The 15,324-nt window shown below is 44.6% G+C and overlaps 1 protein-coding gene across 1 annotated transcript in view; it reads right to left on the bottom strand.

Moving 5' to 3' along the window:
• The window catches only part of ENPP3 (ectonucleotide pyrophosphatase/phosphodiesterase 3), an 87,220-nt gene extending 80,830 nt beyond the window's left edge, over positions 1-6,390 (bottom strand). Inside the window, exon 1 of the mRNA XM_018567688.1 lies at positions 6,259-6,390. Coding sequence (XP_018423190.1) covers positions 6,259-6,336 — 78 coding nt within the window. The 5' untranslated portion in view covers positions 6,337-6,390. The remainder of the gene's footprint in view (positions 1-6,258) is intronic.
• Between the last annotated feature and the right edge of the window lie 8,934 nt (positions 6,391-15,324).

Raw genomic sequence — 15,324 nt, 5'->3', positions numbered from 1 at the left:
ATACTGTAGTACTTGCACTAGCGTTGTTCATCTTGTCTCATCTGATTTTATAATGCCTTAGAAATGTTTATTGTGAATCAAATTAATCTATCACCTGCTGTGATGTAACCTGTAAAGTCTTGTGTCAGAAGGCGTATTCTGGAGCAAGGATTGGAGAAAGCATTAACTATAATAAATACTTCCTACACTCATTGAAGAATAGTCTGAACCCTGTTTTTGACTGTTATAGAAACAGCAACATTTCTGCGTATAAAAATATGAATCGCTGTATCAAAAACAATTCTATGTGTGTAAGTAAAATGTTTTTGTTTTTTAATATGCAGAATTGGGTGAAAATTGTTCTGATCTGACTTCTACTCCACTTTGGTATGACCAAGTTTGCAAAACATATCTCCCTCTACCTGATTTTATTTTTTTATTTTTAAATCAGGTTTGTTTTTATTTTAGGCAGGGGAGGAATGGGCTAGGGGGAATTTGCCCCCTGGGACAATACTAATATATGTTGGGCTGGTGGTGTCAGGGATACTGGCACAGGTGACCCCCCACCTGCGCAGGTACCCACACAGGCAGACCAAAACAGATGTGACCACACGGACCAGGCAAGTATGTTATATATGTATAGAATGTTTAATATACACAGCAGACTAACAGCAACAACCAACAACAAGGCTCAGGACAGCAAACAAAAGACACAGGAAACAGGACTTCAACCAGGGTTCAGGATTCACAGGAAAAAAGATTCAAACAGGGTTCAGAACTCAAAGGTAACAAGGTTCAAACAGGGTTCAGGATTCACAGGTAACAGGGTTCAGGACTCACAGGTAACAAGGTTCAAACAGTGTTCAGGACTCACAGGTAGCAAGGTTCAAACATTGTTCAGGACTCACAGGTAACAAGGTTCAACCAGGGTTCAGGACTAACAGGAAACAATACTGAGCCATCGTCCTGACTGCAGGGAGGGTTTAAATACCTTCCCAGGAAGCACCAGGTGATGGCCAAGTGCTGGGAGACACCCGCAGGTGAGCACTGAAGCTGCAGGTCCCAGCACCACCCAATGGTGGTCTGGTACCTAGCAGTTCCTGGATGCCTGGAGAATCCTGCAGGTGAGCCCAGGAACTGCAGGGCTTAGCTCCAGCGCCACCTGGAGGCGCTCTGGATCCTAACAGGTGGCCCTAAGTGTAGATACATCACCATCCAAACACTGATCAGGGTGGGACCTGCAATTAGTGACATCTGCTGGTCATTATATAGCTACCTTCTCTCCATTTAGGCTGGGTTCACACCTGTTCCTGGACCAGATATGGAATGCAGTGCATCGCGGTTTTGCCGCGATTTTAAAGTCATTTTGACGTGTTTCTGAGCCGTTTTTTTTGTAGCTTAAAATAGGCTCTCAGGTGCGTTCCAGTGCAATCAATGCATTTTTGATGCGTTTCTATGCGTTCCAGTGCATTCCAGACCAGACAAAATGAGACATGCAGTATTTTCCTGGTCTGGTCTGGAACGGACTGCGCTGGTGTGAACAGAGGCCAGAAATAGCATAGGGATGCATTAGGATCTGGTCTGGTCTGGAGACTGGATTTGGTGTGATGGGCCCTTAGGCCTGATCACTATGCTTGGCAAAAGAAAGTCCTCCAGCATCAACTTTCTTTACAGCTTTGAGATTTCTAATGACTTGTGCCCAAATGGCACTAATTGCAAAGGAAGCTAGTGTTGGAAGATGTGAATCTGTATTTGCCTCTCAGGCCAAAGGATCCTAGTTCTCCTGTGGCTACAGTTTATCCATTTAGGCTGCTGTAAAAATGCTTACATGTTGATTTGTTTATTTTCTGCTATCGTTATTGCCTAAATCCATTCTTATGGTAGATATACAGTAAACACTAAGTATGAGTTACTATTCCACAAATGCCTGATACTCAATGAGATTGTGCAGCTAACATGGAAAAACATTTCTTGGGCTCGTCCCAAAAGGAATTTTTATATGTCTTGGTCTGTGTAAGATTGTAGAACGGTGTGCTCCTTCTCAGTAGTTGCTGATAATGCCTAGTTCAAAATAGTCTATGTTAATCTGCTGCTTTCCTCAGAACATCTGTAGCCTTCACCTACAGTATGTCACCTCAGCTCAGACCTGGAAGAGCCAGTTGCCAGACACAATCCAGACACAAGGAATGCAAATGAATGTCCTCTGGAGGTTTCTGGAGGTTTCCTTCTTAAAGCTGGCCATACACTATGTGAATTTCGGCCGGTTTGTCAAGATTCACAGATTGGCCGACACCCCTCGATCAGCTGATTGAAGGAGCCAGTTGCAAAATCTTCAAACAAGCAGAGCAGGCAATTGTGATTACAGTACATTTTATAGAGTTTATATAAGTTATATGTTCTACATTTGCCTTGAAGAAGCATTTAAAGAGGGCAATCAAAGTGTGTTTCAGTGGGAACACAATCTGAAATACTGATGCAAAGTGTACTTAAAATAAACTTTGCACCGAACTTACTATTCCTTCTGTCTGGTGTCTTTATTACTTATGACATTATACAGTGTTCACTCTCCCTCCAGTGGCTCTCAGTATGTTAGACCAGGCCTCAAAATTTCCATTCGCAATTGGCGAGTGACAATTGCGTGGGGGCAAGTGGAATCTCATCGAGGTGCGCCGCCGGCGGGACCAGAGATGGGACACTACCGCTGCGGCAATTGCTCGCTTCTGTTCTCTCTGCTCATCGGCCGCTGCAGCTACAGAGTGGCAGAGGAGGAGAAGAGAGAACAGAAGCGAATGATCACCGCAAGGGTGGTGTCCCATCTCTGGTCCCGCCGGTGGCGCACCTCGATGACATTCAGTTCTGCTGTCTTCTGCAGCTTCCGCTGCCCACCTCAGCTGCCAGGCTGGGAGGAAGACTGCAGAGACAGTGAGACCGGCCATCCAGAAAGTTATGCAGCAGGGGGAAAACAAGATACATGTAGAATCTTCTTCACCAACCTCCACTGCCCCACCACCACCACCACCAGTAGAAAGAAGAGGCACCTGAATACCAGCTAAGTAAACTGTAAGTCTCTTTTCTTTCTTCCTTACACTGTGCGTCACACTGACCCTGCACTGTGCGCCACACTGAACCTGCACTGTGCATCACACTGACCCTGCACTGTGCGTCACACTGACCTCTGCTTCACACTGACCTCTGCGCTGTGCATCACACTGACCTCTGCGCTGTGCGTCACACTGACCTCTGCACTGTGCGTCACACTGACCTCTGCGCTGTGCGTCACACTGACCTCTGCGCTGTGCGTCACACTGACCTCTGCGCTGTGCGTCACACTGACCTCTGCGCTGTGTTTCACACTTACCTCTGCGCTTGTGTCACACTGACCTTTGTGCTGTGCGTCACACTGACCTCTGCGTTGTGCATCACACTGACCTCTGCGTTGTGCGTCACACTGACCCCTGCGCAGTGCGTCACTCTGACCCCTGCGTTGTGTGTCACACTGACCTCTGCGCTGTGCATCACACTGACCTCTGCACTGTGTGTCACACCCTGACCTCTGCACTTTGCGTCACACCCTGACCTCTGTGTCACACTCTGACCTCTGCACTGTGCGTCACCCCCTGACCTCTGCACTGTGCGTAACACCCTGTCCTCTGCACTCTGCCTCACACCCTGACCTCTCCACTGTGCGTCCCACCCTGACCTCTCCACTGTGCGTCCCACCCTGTCCTCTCCACTGTGCGCCCCACCCTGTTCTCTCCACTGTGCGTCACACCCTGCTGACCCCTGCACTCTGTGTCACACCTTGTCCTCTGCACCCTGCGTCACACTGACCTCTGTGATGTGCATCACACTGTGACCTCTGCACTCTGCGTCACACCCTGACCTCTGTCTCCCACTCTGTCCTCTGCACTCTGCGTTACACCGCTGACCTCTGCACTCTGCATTACACCGCTGACATCTGGACTTCTGTGCTCTGCCTTACAACTGACCTCTGCAGCTTGGAAATTACATTTTTTAAATTGATTCAGCTGAGTTAGGTCCTGCGCAGCAGCCTTCTGTGAAACCACCCCACACCTGCTTACAGCGTGTTTGCCGCCTGCACATCTCCCCCTCCTGAGACCCTCTGTACCCCTCCTGAGGCCCTCTGAACCGCTCCTGAGACCCTCTGCACAAGACATCAGGCCGGCATTTCAGAGCAGAGAGGCAGAACAGAGTATGTACCGAATTCATATACTATTATTCTGCATCTCTTTGTTCCTTAGGTCCGCCACTGGGTGTATTATTGTATTAGTGTGTGTGTATTTCTCTGTGTGTGTGTGTGTCTGTGTGCATATTTCTGTGTGTGTGTGCGCATTTCGATGTGTGTGCGTATTTGTCTGTGTGCATATTTCTGTGTGTGTGCGTATTTGTCTGTGTGCATATTTCAGTGTGTGCGTATTTCTTTGTGTGCATATTTCTGTGTGTGCGTATTTCTGTGTGTGTCGGGGGGTGCATTTCTGTGTGTGTGTATTTCTGTGTGTGAATGAATGTGTAAATCTGTTTGTCCTCTATGATTAAAATGAAAACCTGTGGGAAAAAACACACATATACTGACACTGCACACATATACTGTACATACGAGCATACATGACACATACAGATACATTAACACACAAACTGACATCACTCATAAGAAATCCTGACACAAACCATCACATAAAATATACTGAAATTGCATACAAAGTAACCATCACAAACACATATACTGACATTATAAACAGACATTAACGCTTGTACCGTAAATACTTACATTTCATTTTAAAGTATGACATTTTATAAAATTTGCAAAGCGGCCCCTATGGAAGAAGAAAATTTGTCCAGTGGCACCCAAGTGCATTGAGTTTGAGACCCATACTCTAGCAGCACTAGATTTCTAAATCTGTAAATCTTACTACCAGCCAGGACAAGTCATTTCACATCATAACTGGGTATTTGCACTTTATATAAACCACATTCAGCCAAGAGCAGAAGACGTTGCTGCTTGAGTATCTGTACCAACAGTTATACTCAGATACGAATTAAGGCAACATTTAGCCCTAGCCAAAGTAGGAGCTCTGTCCTTTCCTCATCTCTTCAGATAACATTGGTAAGGATTGCAATAGCACAGGCAAGATGCCCTTATTTGCATTCACTTCTGACATAGCTTACCCCATCAGACATTCACTGCCTACAAGTGTATACTTCCTTGGGATGTGACAGGCACATGCACAGCCTCATTATTCTGCACTTTGGAGCAAGTGCATGAAAATTGTAGCTGCCCCCCCCCCCCAGCATCTATCAGGTTCTAGCCTCCTGCCTTGGTTGTCCTGGGATGATCCTGTTCTAATTGTTGTACTGTGGACTTGTGCATTGGCTTGATCATCCCAATGACTCCCATCTTCAACCAAGGGTTTCCTAATACACAATCCTCCCACCTCTTGCATACTCATCTTGGCCCATCACTGAGATGATTGACCTTACTAGTCAATATAAAGTGTGTAAAGAGGTAGGCAAAAAAGATAACTTAGCTCAGACCTACCCACAGTCACCTGAAGGACCATGTAATGTCATATTCTGCTGGGTGTCAGCATTGTACTGTTGCAGCCTGAAAGGTTTAATTTTAGGTAAATTACAGTTCAAGAGCATGCTTGATGGCTTCATCTCGGGTGTTCAAATAACAGGCAAGTGACTGTCAAATTCATATGTTACCAAAACAATAGTAGAAAGTATGTAATTTACCAAACCATTCCACGTATAGTACAATCCAACAACAAATAAGAGAAGAGACCAAGGCCATTAACAGCTTAAAATGGTAATAACCAATGAATACTCAATCCCTACTGAGTACACAGAGGAAAAGCAAAACATTTCAGCACACACACGTGCATTTGATGAAGAGGGGTTGCTCCCTTCAAATATTATGGTTCTCCCTACCCTCCATGCAGATTAATTATTCATTACGACATGCTCTCTCCTTTAGTATCTTTTCAACAAAGACCCCTTATAAAACGAATTTCAGGTAACCGAAATCTCTCCAACATCTGCAAACTAGTGTTCACAGTCTTATCACTCATAAGAAACATTATCATAAAAAACATCATATAACAGATAAATTAAACATCATATAATATAAAAGCAAGGACACACTTTACAGTTACCCTGTATAGTGTCACAGGAACATAAATTAAAATCATGAGAAAGAATGGTTATAATTAAAAGGTTATAATTAATATAATACAATAGGAAGCACTTGGCACTTACCCCAGAGATTATTTTATATTTATTCACTCGCTTCCTTTTAACTGGTTCCTCCATGTTTAAGCTAAGAGTTGATTCCATTTTGTAAATGTGTAATTATTGCTGTTACCTAACAGTCCCAGTCACTCCAGTGAGCACTTGTGAGTCTCACTGGTTCAGTAAGCAGGGTCCTGTGGCTTTTAGCTACGCCTCTGTATACACTTCTACTTGTTTCCTCCTGCAAAGGAGACAGTCCCTGTTTATGCAAGGAACAACTCCATGGTGAACTACTGGGGAGATCTGGAGAAATATATGCAGGGTCAAAGACTGAATACGTTTATCTGTATACAGTCCATGGTTAGTAATGCTAAAAAGATTACCCTACTTTGCATGGACTCAAGGTAAAGTACAACCTTGGATAATAAAGATAAATTGTTTCACTATTGTGTTGTACTTCCCTCAGCAAATAATTGATCATTACAAACTTTAAACACCATGGCATTGTGAAAGAATGCACTTTACTCAGAATGCAGGAGTGCTAGACTGTCCAGGTTATCAGTAATCTGTCAGACACATAAATATCTGTGCTTAAAGAGACCCTGTCATGTCTTTAAAAATAAAATATAAACAGCAGTGCCTAGTTAGAGAAGAGGTAGTATATTCACCTCCTTAACTGCCTGTGCTTCTTACCGCTTATATTTTATTACATTTTTACATATTTCTCAGCACATTTGTTGCACAATCAAAAAGGAGAGAATGGTTTTTCTTAGGGATGCACCGATACTTTTCAGACATCAATGCCGATACTTGCCATTTTCATGAGAACTACCAGGGTTGCAGCGGTTGCAGCTGGCGCTCCACCACTGTCCTGAAATCATTAGTCTGTATTGTTTTAGAAAAACTGGCACATGACAATAAACAAAAATGTATCAGTACTTGTATCTGTAAGTACTTGGGCAAGTATCAGTACATTAGAACAGAGATGTACAAATCCCAAATTCAAGAGATCATCAGAAAACTTAAAACAATCATATATTTGTTCTCAATTGTGCCACAGATGAGATCCCGGACCCCTCTCTACAGCAGATGCATGGAATCCAAATGGAAATGGGGGTGAGCCAAGTAAGCCCTGTGTTGAGCTTAAAGGAGAACTATGAGGTGAGTGATTTTCACTCAATAAAACTGTCACACGTCGGCTCAATAGATCGGGAAGTGAGTGAACACATACCGTCGCTCGCTCACTTCTCGATCATCTCCCTGCAGAGAGCCGTGACTGTCACTCACGGCTCCCTGCAGGGATTCCCCTGTTCCGATCCTCCAGCGCTGACTGGATTAACGAACGGGGGAGGGTGCAGCTGGCTCTGCCTCCAGATAGGCAGAGCCAACTGTCACTCACGCAGCTGGGTGGATCTCGACAGTAATGTCGGGATCCGTCCCGGCTGCGGCGTTCTCAGTATACTGCGAGCTGTAGCTCGCGATATACTGAGCTTTGGGTCACGGGAGAACGCTAGTTTATGTCCTTCTGTGACCCTTAGGAGAAATATGGGGAAAAACACTTACCCCATAGTTCTACTTTAATAATGAGTATGATCAATTGTCCTCTTAGTACAGTTTGTGAACAAGTATAACAGTCCAAATAGCATCATAGAATACTATCTAATTGCCCCAGCGAATTATAATACCAGCTGTTGACATTTTCTTTATTCCTTTAAATGACAAATATGTTCTAATTTTCTTACTAGCACCGAAAACTTCCAAAGTTTGAACGGTTCATTTAAATCTTCCAAATTTCCCAGATGTGACAGCTCATGTAGAACTATGATGTAGAGCAAATTAAACAGGTAACAAGGAATAAGTAATATCCTATATAAAAAGTAAGGGAGAAACCTTCCTGGTGCAGAATACTATTTTAGCAATTCATGGATGCCAACCTAGATACAAAGAACCAGACATAATAATAAACACTGCCTCTGAGCTCGCATTTAGTGTAGCATGCGAATGTGTGCAAAATCGCACAACGTGTGGTGTTTGCGGTACCATTTATTGTTCATGGCACTCCAAACATGGCTAATAAGACACACGTTTTGCATGTGCAAAGACCTGTAAAAACGCATGGGTGAAAAACCACAAAGCACATAGCTTGAAACTCAACAAGGTGTTTTAACTTTTTTGCGGAATTTATAACACAAGGTAAAGCATTGAAATGAATAGGCTGCCCTATGTGCAACACATGAGAAACACATAAAAGTGATGTGTGATGTTACGTGTCACAAGTGTGAATGGGGACTGAAACGTGAAAGAAACCAGTCTGTGTCAGAGCATACAAGGCTATAAGTATCCCCCTTCCTAAGTGCTGTGTAAGCTCTGACACAGACTGACAGTTTACATAGGGCTTTTTGCCAGGGTGTTTGAGCAAAGCATACAAGAGCCAAAGGCCCTCACCTTCCACAGGGCTCCAGTCTGCAGTGACCAATTGCTCTATGTTCAAGCACGCAGCACTGTATCAAACACAGCAAGGCAGTCTGTGGAAGATTGATCTCCAGCCCAATGATGTTAGAACAGATCTTGACATCAGAACCAGTGGCGCAAGATAGACATGTGCGCTGGCAAAAAATATTTTGGTTTTGTTTCGTTTTCAGTCAGATTTTTCATTATTTCAATTTTTGGGATTTGGGCCCAAAAGGCAATTAATTTTGGGATTCGGACAAAATCATAATTTTCGTTAATTTTGTTAGCAGTAGTATGTATGAATTTTCGTTACGAACGAATTTGTGTTACACCAAAGTTACATTAGACAAAAGAAAAAAAATTACTTTTTTTTTTACAATCCGCAGAAGAAAAAAAAAAAAACGTGAGGTCCCCCCCAATTGATACCAGGCCCTTTAGGTCTGGTAGGAATTTTAAGGGGGAACCCAACCCCCAAAAATGGAGAAAAAAAACAGTGGGGATCTCCCCTAAAATCCCTTGATTGGAGCACAGGCCTGGCAGGGCAGGAAAACGTGCCCTTGGCATTGGGAGGGTGCCCACATGCTGATGGGGACTGCGGGCAGGGGGGCTTATTTGCATCAGGGTACCCCTTTAATTACATAGATGGATCCATTTTTTTTTTTTTTTAAATAAAGGAACTGTCAAAAACGGACTCTTTGTTTTTGTTTCAATTAAAGGACTTTTTCAGGGTTGTGGGGAAGAGGCCCTTGTCCCCGTCCGCATGGGGACACCCTCCTAATGCTGAGGGCACGTGGCCTGGTATAACGCGGGGGGGGGGGGCTTGATCATCCCCCCTGGCCTGGTAGAGCCCGGGGGGGGGGAGCTTGATCATCCCCCCTTTCCAGCCCTGCCAGGCCTGTGCTTGGATCAAGGGTCTGGTAGGAATTTTAGGGGGGACCCGATGTTTTTTTTCCCCATTTTGGGGGGGTGGGGTTCCCCCTTAAAGTTCCTACCTAAAGGGCCTGGAATTACTTTTTTTAGGAAATGAGGGCGAATCTCCCCTACAGGAGAACAGGCAGCAATAAAATCCTCACAGAGACTCTAACTCCTCACTGCTCAATTGAAAACGAGATAAAAAGTTGTGGCTGAATTTGTAGCTACTGTAGCCTTGGCATCTGAGGTTCTGATGAGACAGAATGTCCTTGATACCAATCACTCCTCCCTGCCTTTTCCTGTTTCCGTCTGATAGCAGTCTACATTGTAACTTTGTCTGTCCTTGTGTGCTGCAATGGGAACAAACAAATGACAATGCTGAAACTTCGAGATCAGCTCAGAAAATTACATTTTATGGCTCTGCTTACTCAAACATGATTCCTCAAACTAATGTTAAAGTCGTCAAGGAATTGTCAATTAAGTGAATGCCGCATTTTGAGCGTTTTCCAAATTTTTACTACTATTTGGTATGTCTGGAACTGTACACAAATTTAAAGTTAAACTTCAGCAAGTTATAAAAGACACAGATTAAAGCGATATTAAAGTCAAAGAGGGGAATTTATCAAAACTGGAGCAGACAAAATCTGGAGCAGCTGTGCATGGTAACCAATCAGCTACTCTCTTTCATTTTCAAATCTTAACGAAAAGAGAAGTTGATTGGCTGCCATGCACAGCTGCTCCAGACTTTGTCTACTCTAGTTTTGACAAATTCCCCCTAAAAGGTTTTAAGCTATTTGAAATGCAGATTAGATCACTTACAATGAATGCTGTTTCCTGATGTTTAAAAGTCTAGGTTTCCTGCACAATCAGCTGGTCCCCTGAGCACTGGCCCTGATATCCTGTATTGGGGTGGCTCCTTTCCCTTGCAGGGTCCTATGGAGCCATCCTGGTGTGTGCTAGTAAACTCCCCTCCCCCTTGCTCCCCTAGCTCCTTCCTTCTCCAATCTAGACAATGGACAGCTGCTGGAGACTGTTCTGTTCCTTGTGATCTTGTACTGGATAGGAAGTTCAGGGAAGCAGAGCTGAGAGAGTTGGTTCCAGCTATGTGGCCCAAGCCCAGGATTGGGTGAAACATGTCAGAGGGTGCAGACCTTGGGCAGGACTGAGTGTCACTGACACATTTTCAATAAACTGATTCAGCATGGAACGTAGTGCGGCCAGATTATTCCTTTACTATATACCTGTTTGGTTGAAGTGAGGTCACATTTCTGCCGGCGAGCACCCAGGTGTCTTTCCCCTGCTAAAGCCGTGGAGGAACGGTGCTTTGGTGTACTGTATATGGAGCCAGCTGTTTGTAAACATGATGGCTGAAAGTCTTTGGGGAAGAATGTAAAGAAATACATTATTGAAAAGAAGATTGAAAGTTTTTTACTCGAAAGCAAAACTTCTCATCCACTCACTTGTTATATCTCGTCTTGACTATTGCAACTCCCACCTCATTGGCTTACCTCTACACAGGCTATCCCCCCCTTCAGTCCATCATGAATGCAGCACATAAACTCATCCACCTAACTAAATGCTCAGTGTCTGCAACCCCCCTCTGTCAATCCCTGCACTGGCTTCCAATAGCCCAAAGGTTAAAATTCAAAATATTACCAACCACTTACAAAGCCATCCACAACTCTGCCCCCGGCTATATTTCAAACCTTGTCTCAAAGTATCACCCTGACCCTCCCCTTCGCTCTTCAAATGACCTTCTACTTTCCAACTCCCTCATCAACTCCTCCCATGCTCGCCTCCAGGACTTCACTAGAGCCTCTCTCATCCTCTGGAACTCTTTACCCCAACCTGTCGGTCTATCTCCCACCTTGACTGCCTTTAGGCATTCCCTAAAGACTCATCTCTTCAGGGAAGACTATCCCACCTCAACCTAACCACTGAACTATCACATTCTCAAACAATTCATCCCCACACAGCTACCTCCTCATGTATCACTCCCCCCCACCCTTTAGATTGTAAGCCCTCAGGGGCAGGGCCCTCCTTATCATCTCGTCTTGAATTGTATTGTGATTGTAATGTCTTCCTTATATTGTAAAGCGCTGCACAAACTGTTGGCGCTATATAAATCCTGTATAATAATTAGGGATGTCCTGATACCACTTTTTCAGGACCACGTACAAGTACTTCCCCGCATGTACCTGCCGATACCAATTACCGATACTTTTTAAAAAAGGGACAGGTGACTTTAAATGATCCATAGTACAAGTACATGTTATGTACTATGGATCATGATTTAACCTATTCATGTTAGCAGGGCAGAATTGTAACTCTATTGCTGGTGTGTAGTGGAGGTGTGTGCTGTATATATGTACTACATATACAGTGCACACGTCCAGTACACTATAGCAATAGATTTACAGCCAGCCCTGTCCCAGCTTCCCTCACTCACAGTTTCACTCCGATCCCTGTGCCTCACAAGGTGCCTTTTGTAGTCTCGGATCGCTGCATCGCGTCTCGGTGCTCAGCTTGTGGGAGGCACTCTCAATTCTGCCCTGATAACATGAATAGGTTAAATTATAATCCATAGTACATATACAGCACACATGTCCCGTACACTGCAGTAATAGAGTTACAATTATCCCCTGCTAACATGAATAGGTTAAATCATGATCCATAGTACATAATAGTACGTAACATGTAGTTGTACTACGGATCATTTAACCCATTCATGTTAGCAGTGCAGAATTGTAAATCTATTGCTGCAGTGCATTCTATATGTACTGTATATGTACAGTACATAGAGAATGCACTGCAGCAGTAGATCACACAAAAAACTAAGCCCAGTCCCCCGTCTTACTCACTGTTGCCTCGATCGCGGTGCCTCACAATTTTTCTCACAAGTGAGGACGTCGTCGGCACTGAGCTGGAGAGGAGCGTCGCGTCAATGCTGCTCCGGTGGGCGGCGCTCCAGGTGGGGTCCTAATTTAGGTGGCTGGCGACTGCCTGGAGCGCCGCCCACCGGAGCAGCAGTGACACGACGCTCGGCGCGACGTGGTAAGTAAAAAAAAAAAGTGACAGCCTCTCCAGCCCCGCTGCCCGTACATGCTGAGGGTGGCAGAACGGTGGGGAAGGAGCGGCACTATCTCGGGGTGGGGGGCCCTCTTCTTCCTCTCTGCCCCCCCCCAACAGGCGGAATGCCAGGGCCCGGTCGCAATCGCAACCACTGCGTCCCTGGTATTGCCGCCAGAGCTGGAATTTGTAGACCTGTATAGCTGGTGGTATTCGGCGTTCCTGTATAATCATTATACAGTTATGCAGAATACCACCAGCTATACATTTTACATTAAGTCAGCATACCACACCCCACAGTCTCCCATCCCCCTCCCCCCCTCACAGCCATTACCCATAGGGGCTTACCTTACTCCTGCAGAACCTCTTTCTTCTGAGTCCTTGGTGGCCAGTGGAGGGGCGCAGGAGAGGGTCCTCCCAATGATCCCAACAGCAGGATGTGGTGGACTGGCGGTGCCTGCAGAGACTGTACAGGCACCGCCAGGCTAAACACTCCTTGCAGTGACAGGCATTTACAGAGCCACCTGTCCCATCCCCGCACAGCAGCCGCCGGGACATACAGCTGTGACTGTCAGCGTTTACTGCAGTTCACTGAAAAAATCGGCACAGTACTTGTACTGTGCCGGTTTTTCACACTGAACCGCAATAAAGTCTGTGACTTTATTGTGTACCTGTTGCGTTTACAGGGCAGGAAGAAAAGTTTATTGTCCCCCAATAGGACACTAATGGCAATTAAAAATCTGATAGGTTTTAACAATTCCCTATTCTATAAAAAATGTGGTTTTAGATATACTTTAAAAGCACATACAAATACCCTAACCATACAAAATATCTGCTGAATATCTATTATATACAATAAAACAGTGCCAAAGTTCACTTACATTACTTTTGTTTATACATCTTTATATGAAGGTGGTAGCTCTTGGTAGCTACCACAACAGAGGGACTTGTCAATAAGTTGTCTTGTCACAAGTGCGGTGACACAATTTGCATTCCATATTTCCTCCTGCCCATGTTACTGAATGTCTTGTTACCGATGGCCTGGAGGAAAAGTCTGCAGGGACCAGAGCATTGCACCCGCCATACACTAATGCAGCAAAATATTAACCACCTGCTGTCCGGCCGTTGTAATTAAATGGCCGGACAGCGGCTTCTTGAGTGCGGGTGGGCGTCTTTAGAAATCGGCTTTGTTCTCTGGGGGTCCCAAGGTGACATTAAGGGTCTTGAAGACCCCTGATGTCTCCATAAAGAGGACCTGTCTTGGCAAAAAAAACCGTAGTGATTAAATACCACCAAAAGAAAGCTCTATCTGTCCCCAAAAAATGGTATAAAATTCATTTCAGTACAGCGTTGCATGCCGGAATAAATGTCAGTCAAAGTACTGCAGCGCTGAACACTGAAAAATGGCCTGGATGGGAAGGGGGTTTAACACCGCGGACTTGAAGTGGTTAATAATTTAGGGAAATTGGAATATACAGAGGTTGTCACACATAAACTGTATACAGAATAGTGCAGTATGCTTGCAAGGGAGGTCAGCATCTTCCTCCTTGCTGACCTCCCTCCGTGCTGTGAATGCAGAAGTGATGTGTATTACATTACTTCCGCATTCACCTGTCAGTCATCTGGCTGCTATAGCCATAGAGAAGAAGCTGATGAAGCAGATCTGTGCTTCATCAGCTTCTTTTGGGGTCCCCAGGTGACATTAGGGGTCTTAGAGATCCCTAATGTCTCCATAAAGAGGACTTGTCAGTGTGCCTTTGCTATTATATAAGGGGATTGTTATCCCCCTATGTAATAGCAATGACATTAAGTGTAAAAAAACATAAAAAAGTAACCCCCCCAAAAAATTTTAAGTCCCCCACCCCCACATTTACACACATATAAACGTAAATACGCGTCCGCTGCGCCAGCATGCAAAAATGACAATTGCGATGCACACGTTACATATCACTACAAACGTCGCAGTGAGAGAGATCATTCTAGGGCCATCAATCACTGATAACACTAAACTGATGAGCGGTAAAAGCTTTTAAAGCGTCGCACATGGCCAATTTCGGGTATTGTAGTTTTTTGAGGTTTCGCGCGCGCGCACAATTTTAAGGCTTGACATGTTTGGTGTCTTTTTACCCGACATGACCCCGTCTTTTATATTTTACCAAAAAAATTGGGTAATAATAAATGTTTTATCATTTAATATAGGGGAAAGTTTAAAAATGTGGTACTTTTCCCTTAATATAGTAAAAAATAAAACCCTCAGTGGTGATTAAATACCACCAAAAGAAAGCTCTATCTGTCCCCAAAAAATTGTATAAAATGTATTTCAGTACAGCGTTGCATGACGGAATAAACTTCAATCAAAGTACTGCAGCGCTGAACACTGAAAAATGGCCTGGATGGGAAGGGGGTTTAACACCGCGGACTTGAAGTGGTTAATAATTTAGGGAAATTGGAATATACAGAGGTTGCCGCACATAAACTGTATGCAGAATAGTGCAGTATGCTTGCTGCTCCTCCATGGGGACTCTGGCCAGACTTGTGTAGAAGAGACGGGATGTTACATTTGTGTCTGTAGAAGGACAGCGGCGGCCTGCTGTGTGTGTGTTGCGCTACTGCGCATGCGTCATAGATTCTCCCTCGTGAAGTATCATTTTGAAACGGAAG

The sequence above is a fragment of the Nanorana parkeri genome, unplaced genomic scaffold (genome assembly GCF_000935625.1).
Source record: "Nanorana parkeri isolate BGI_ZX_2015 unplaced genomic scaffold, ASM93562v1 scaffold1083, whole genome shotgun sequence".
Taxonomy (NCBI): Eukaryota; Metazoa; Chordata; class Amphibia; order Anura; family Dicroglossidae; genus Nanorana; species Nanorana parkeri.
The sequence above is the reverse complement of the archived record's forward strand: the minus strand, read 5'-3'. Positions and strand labels throughout refer to the sequence as shown.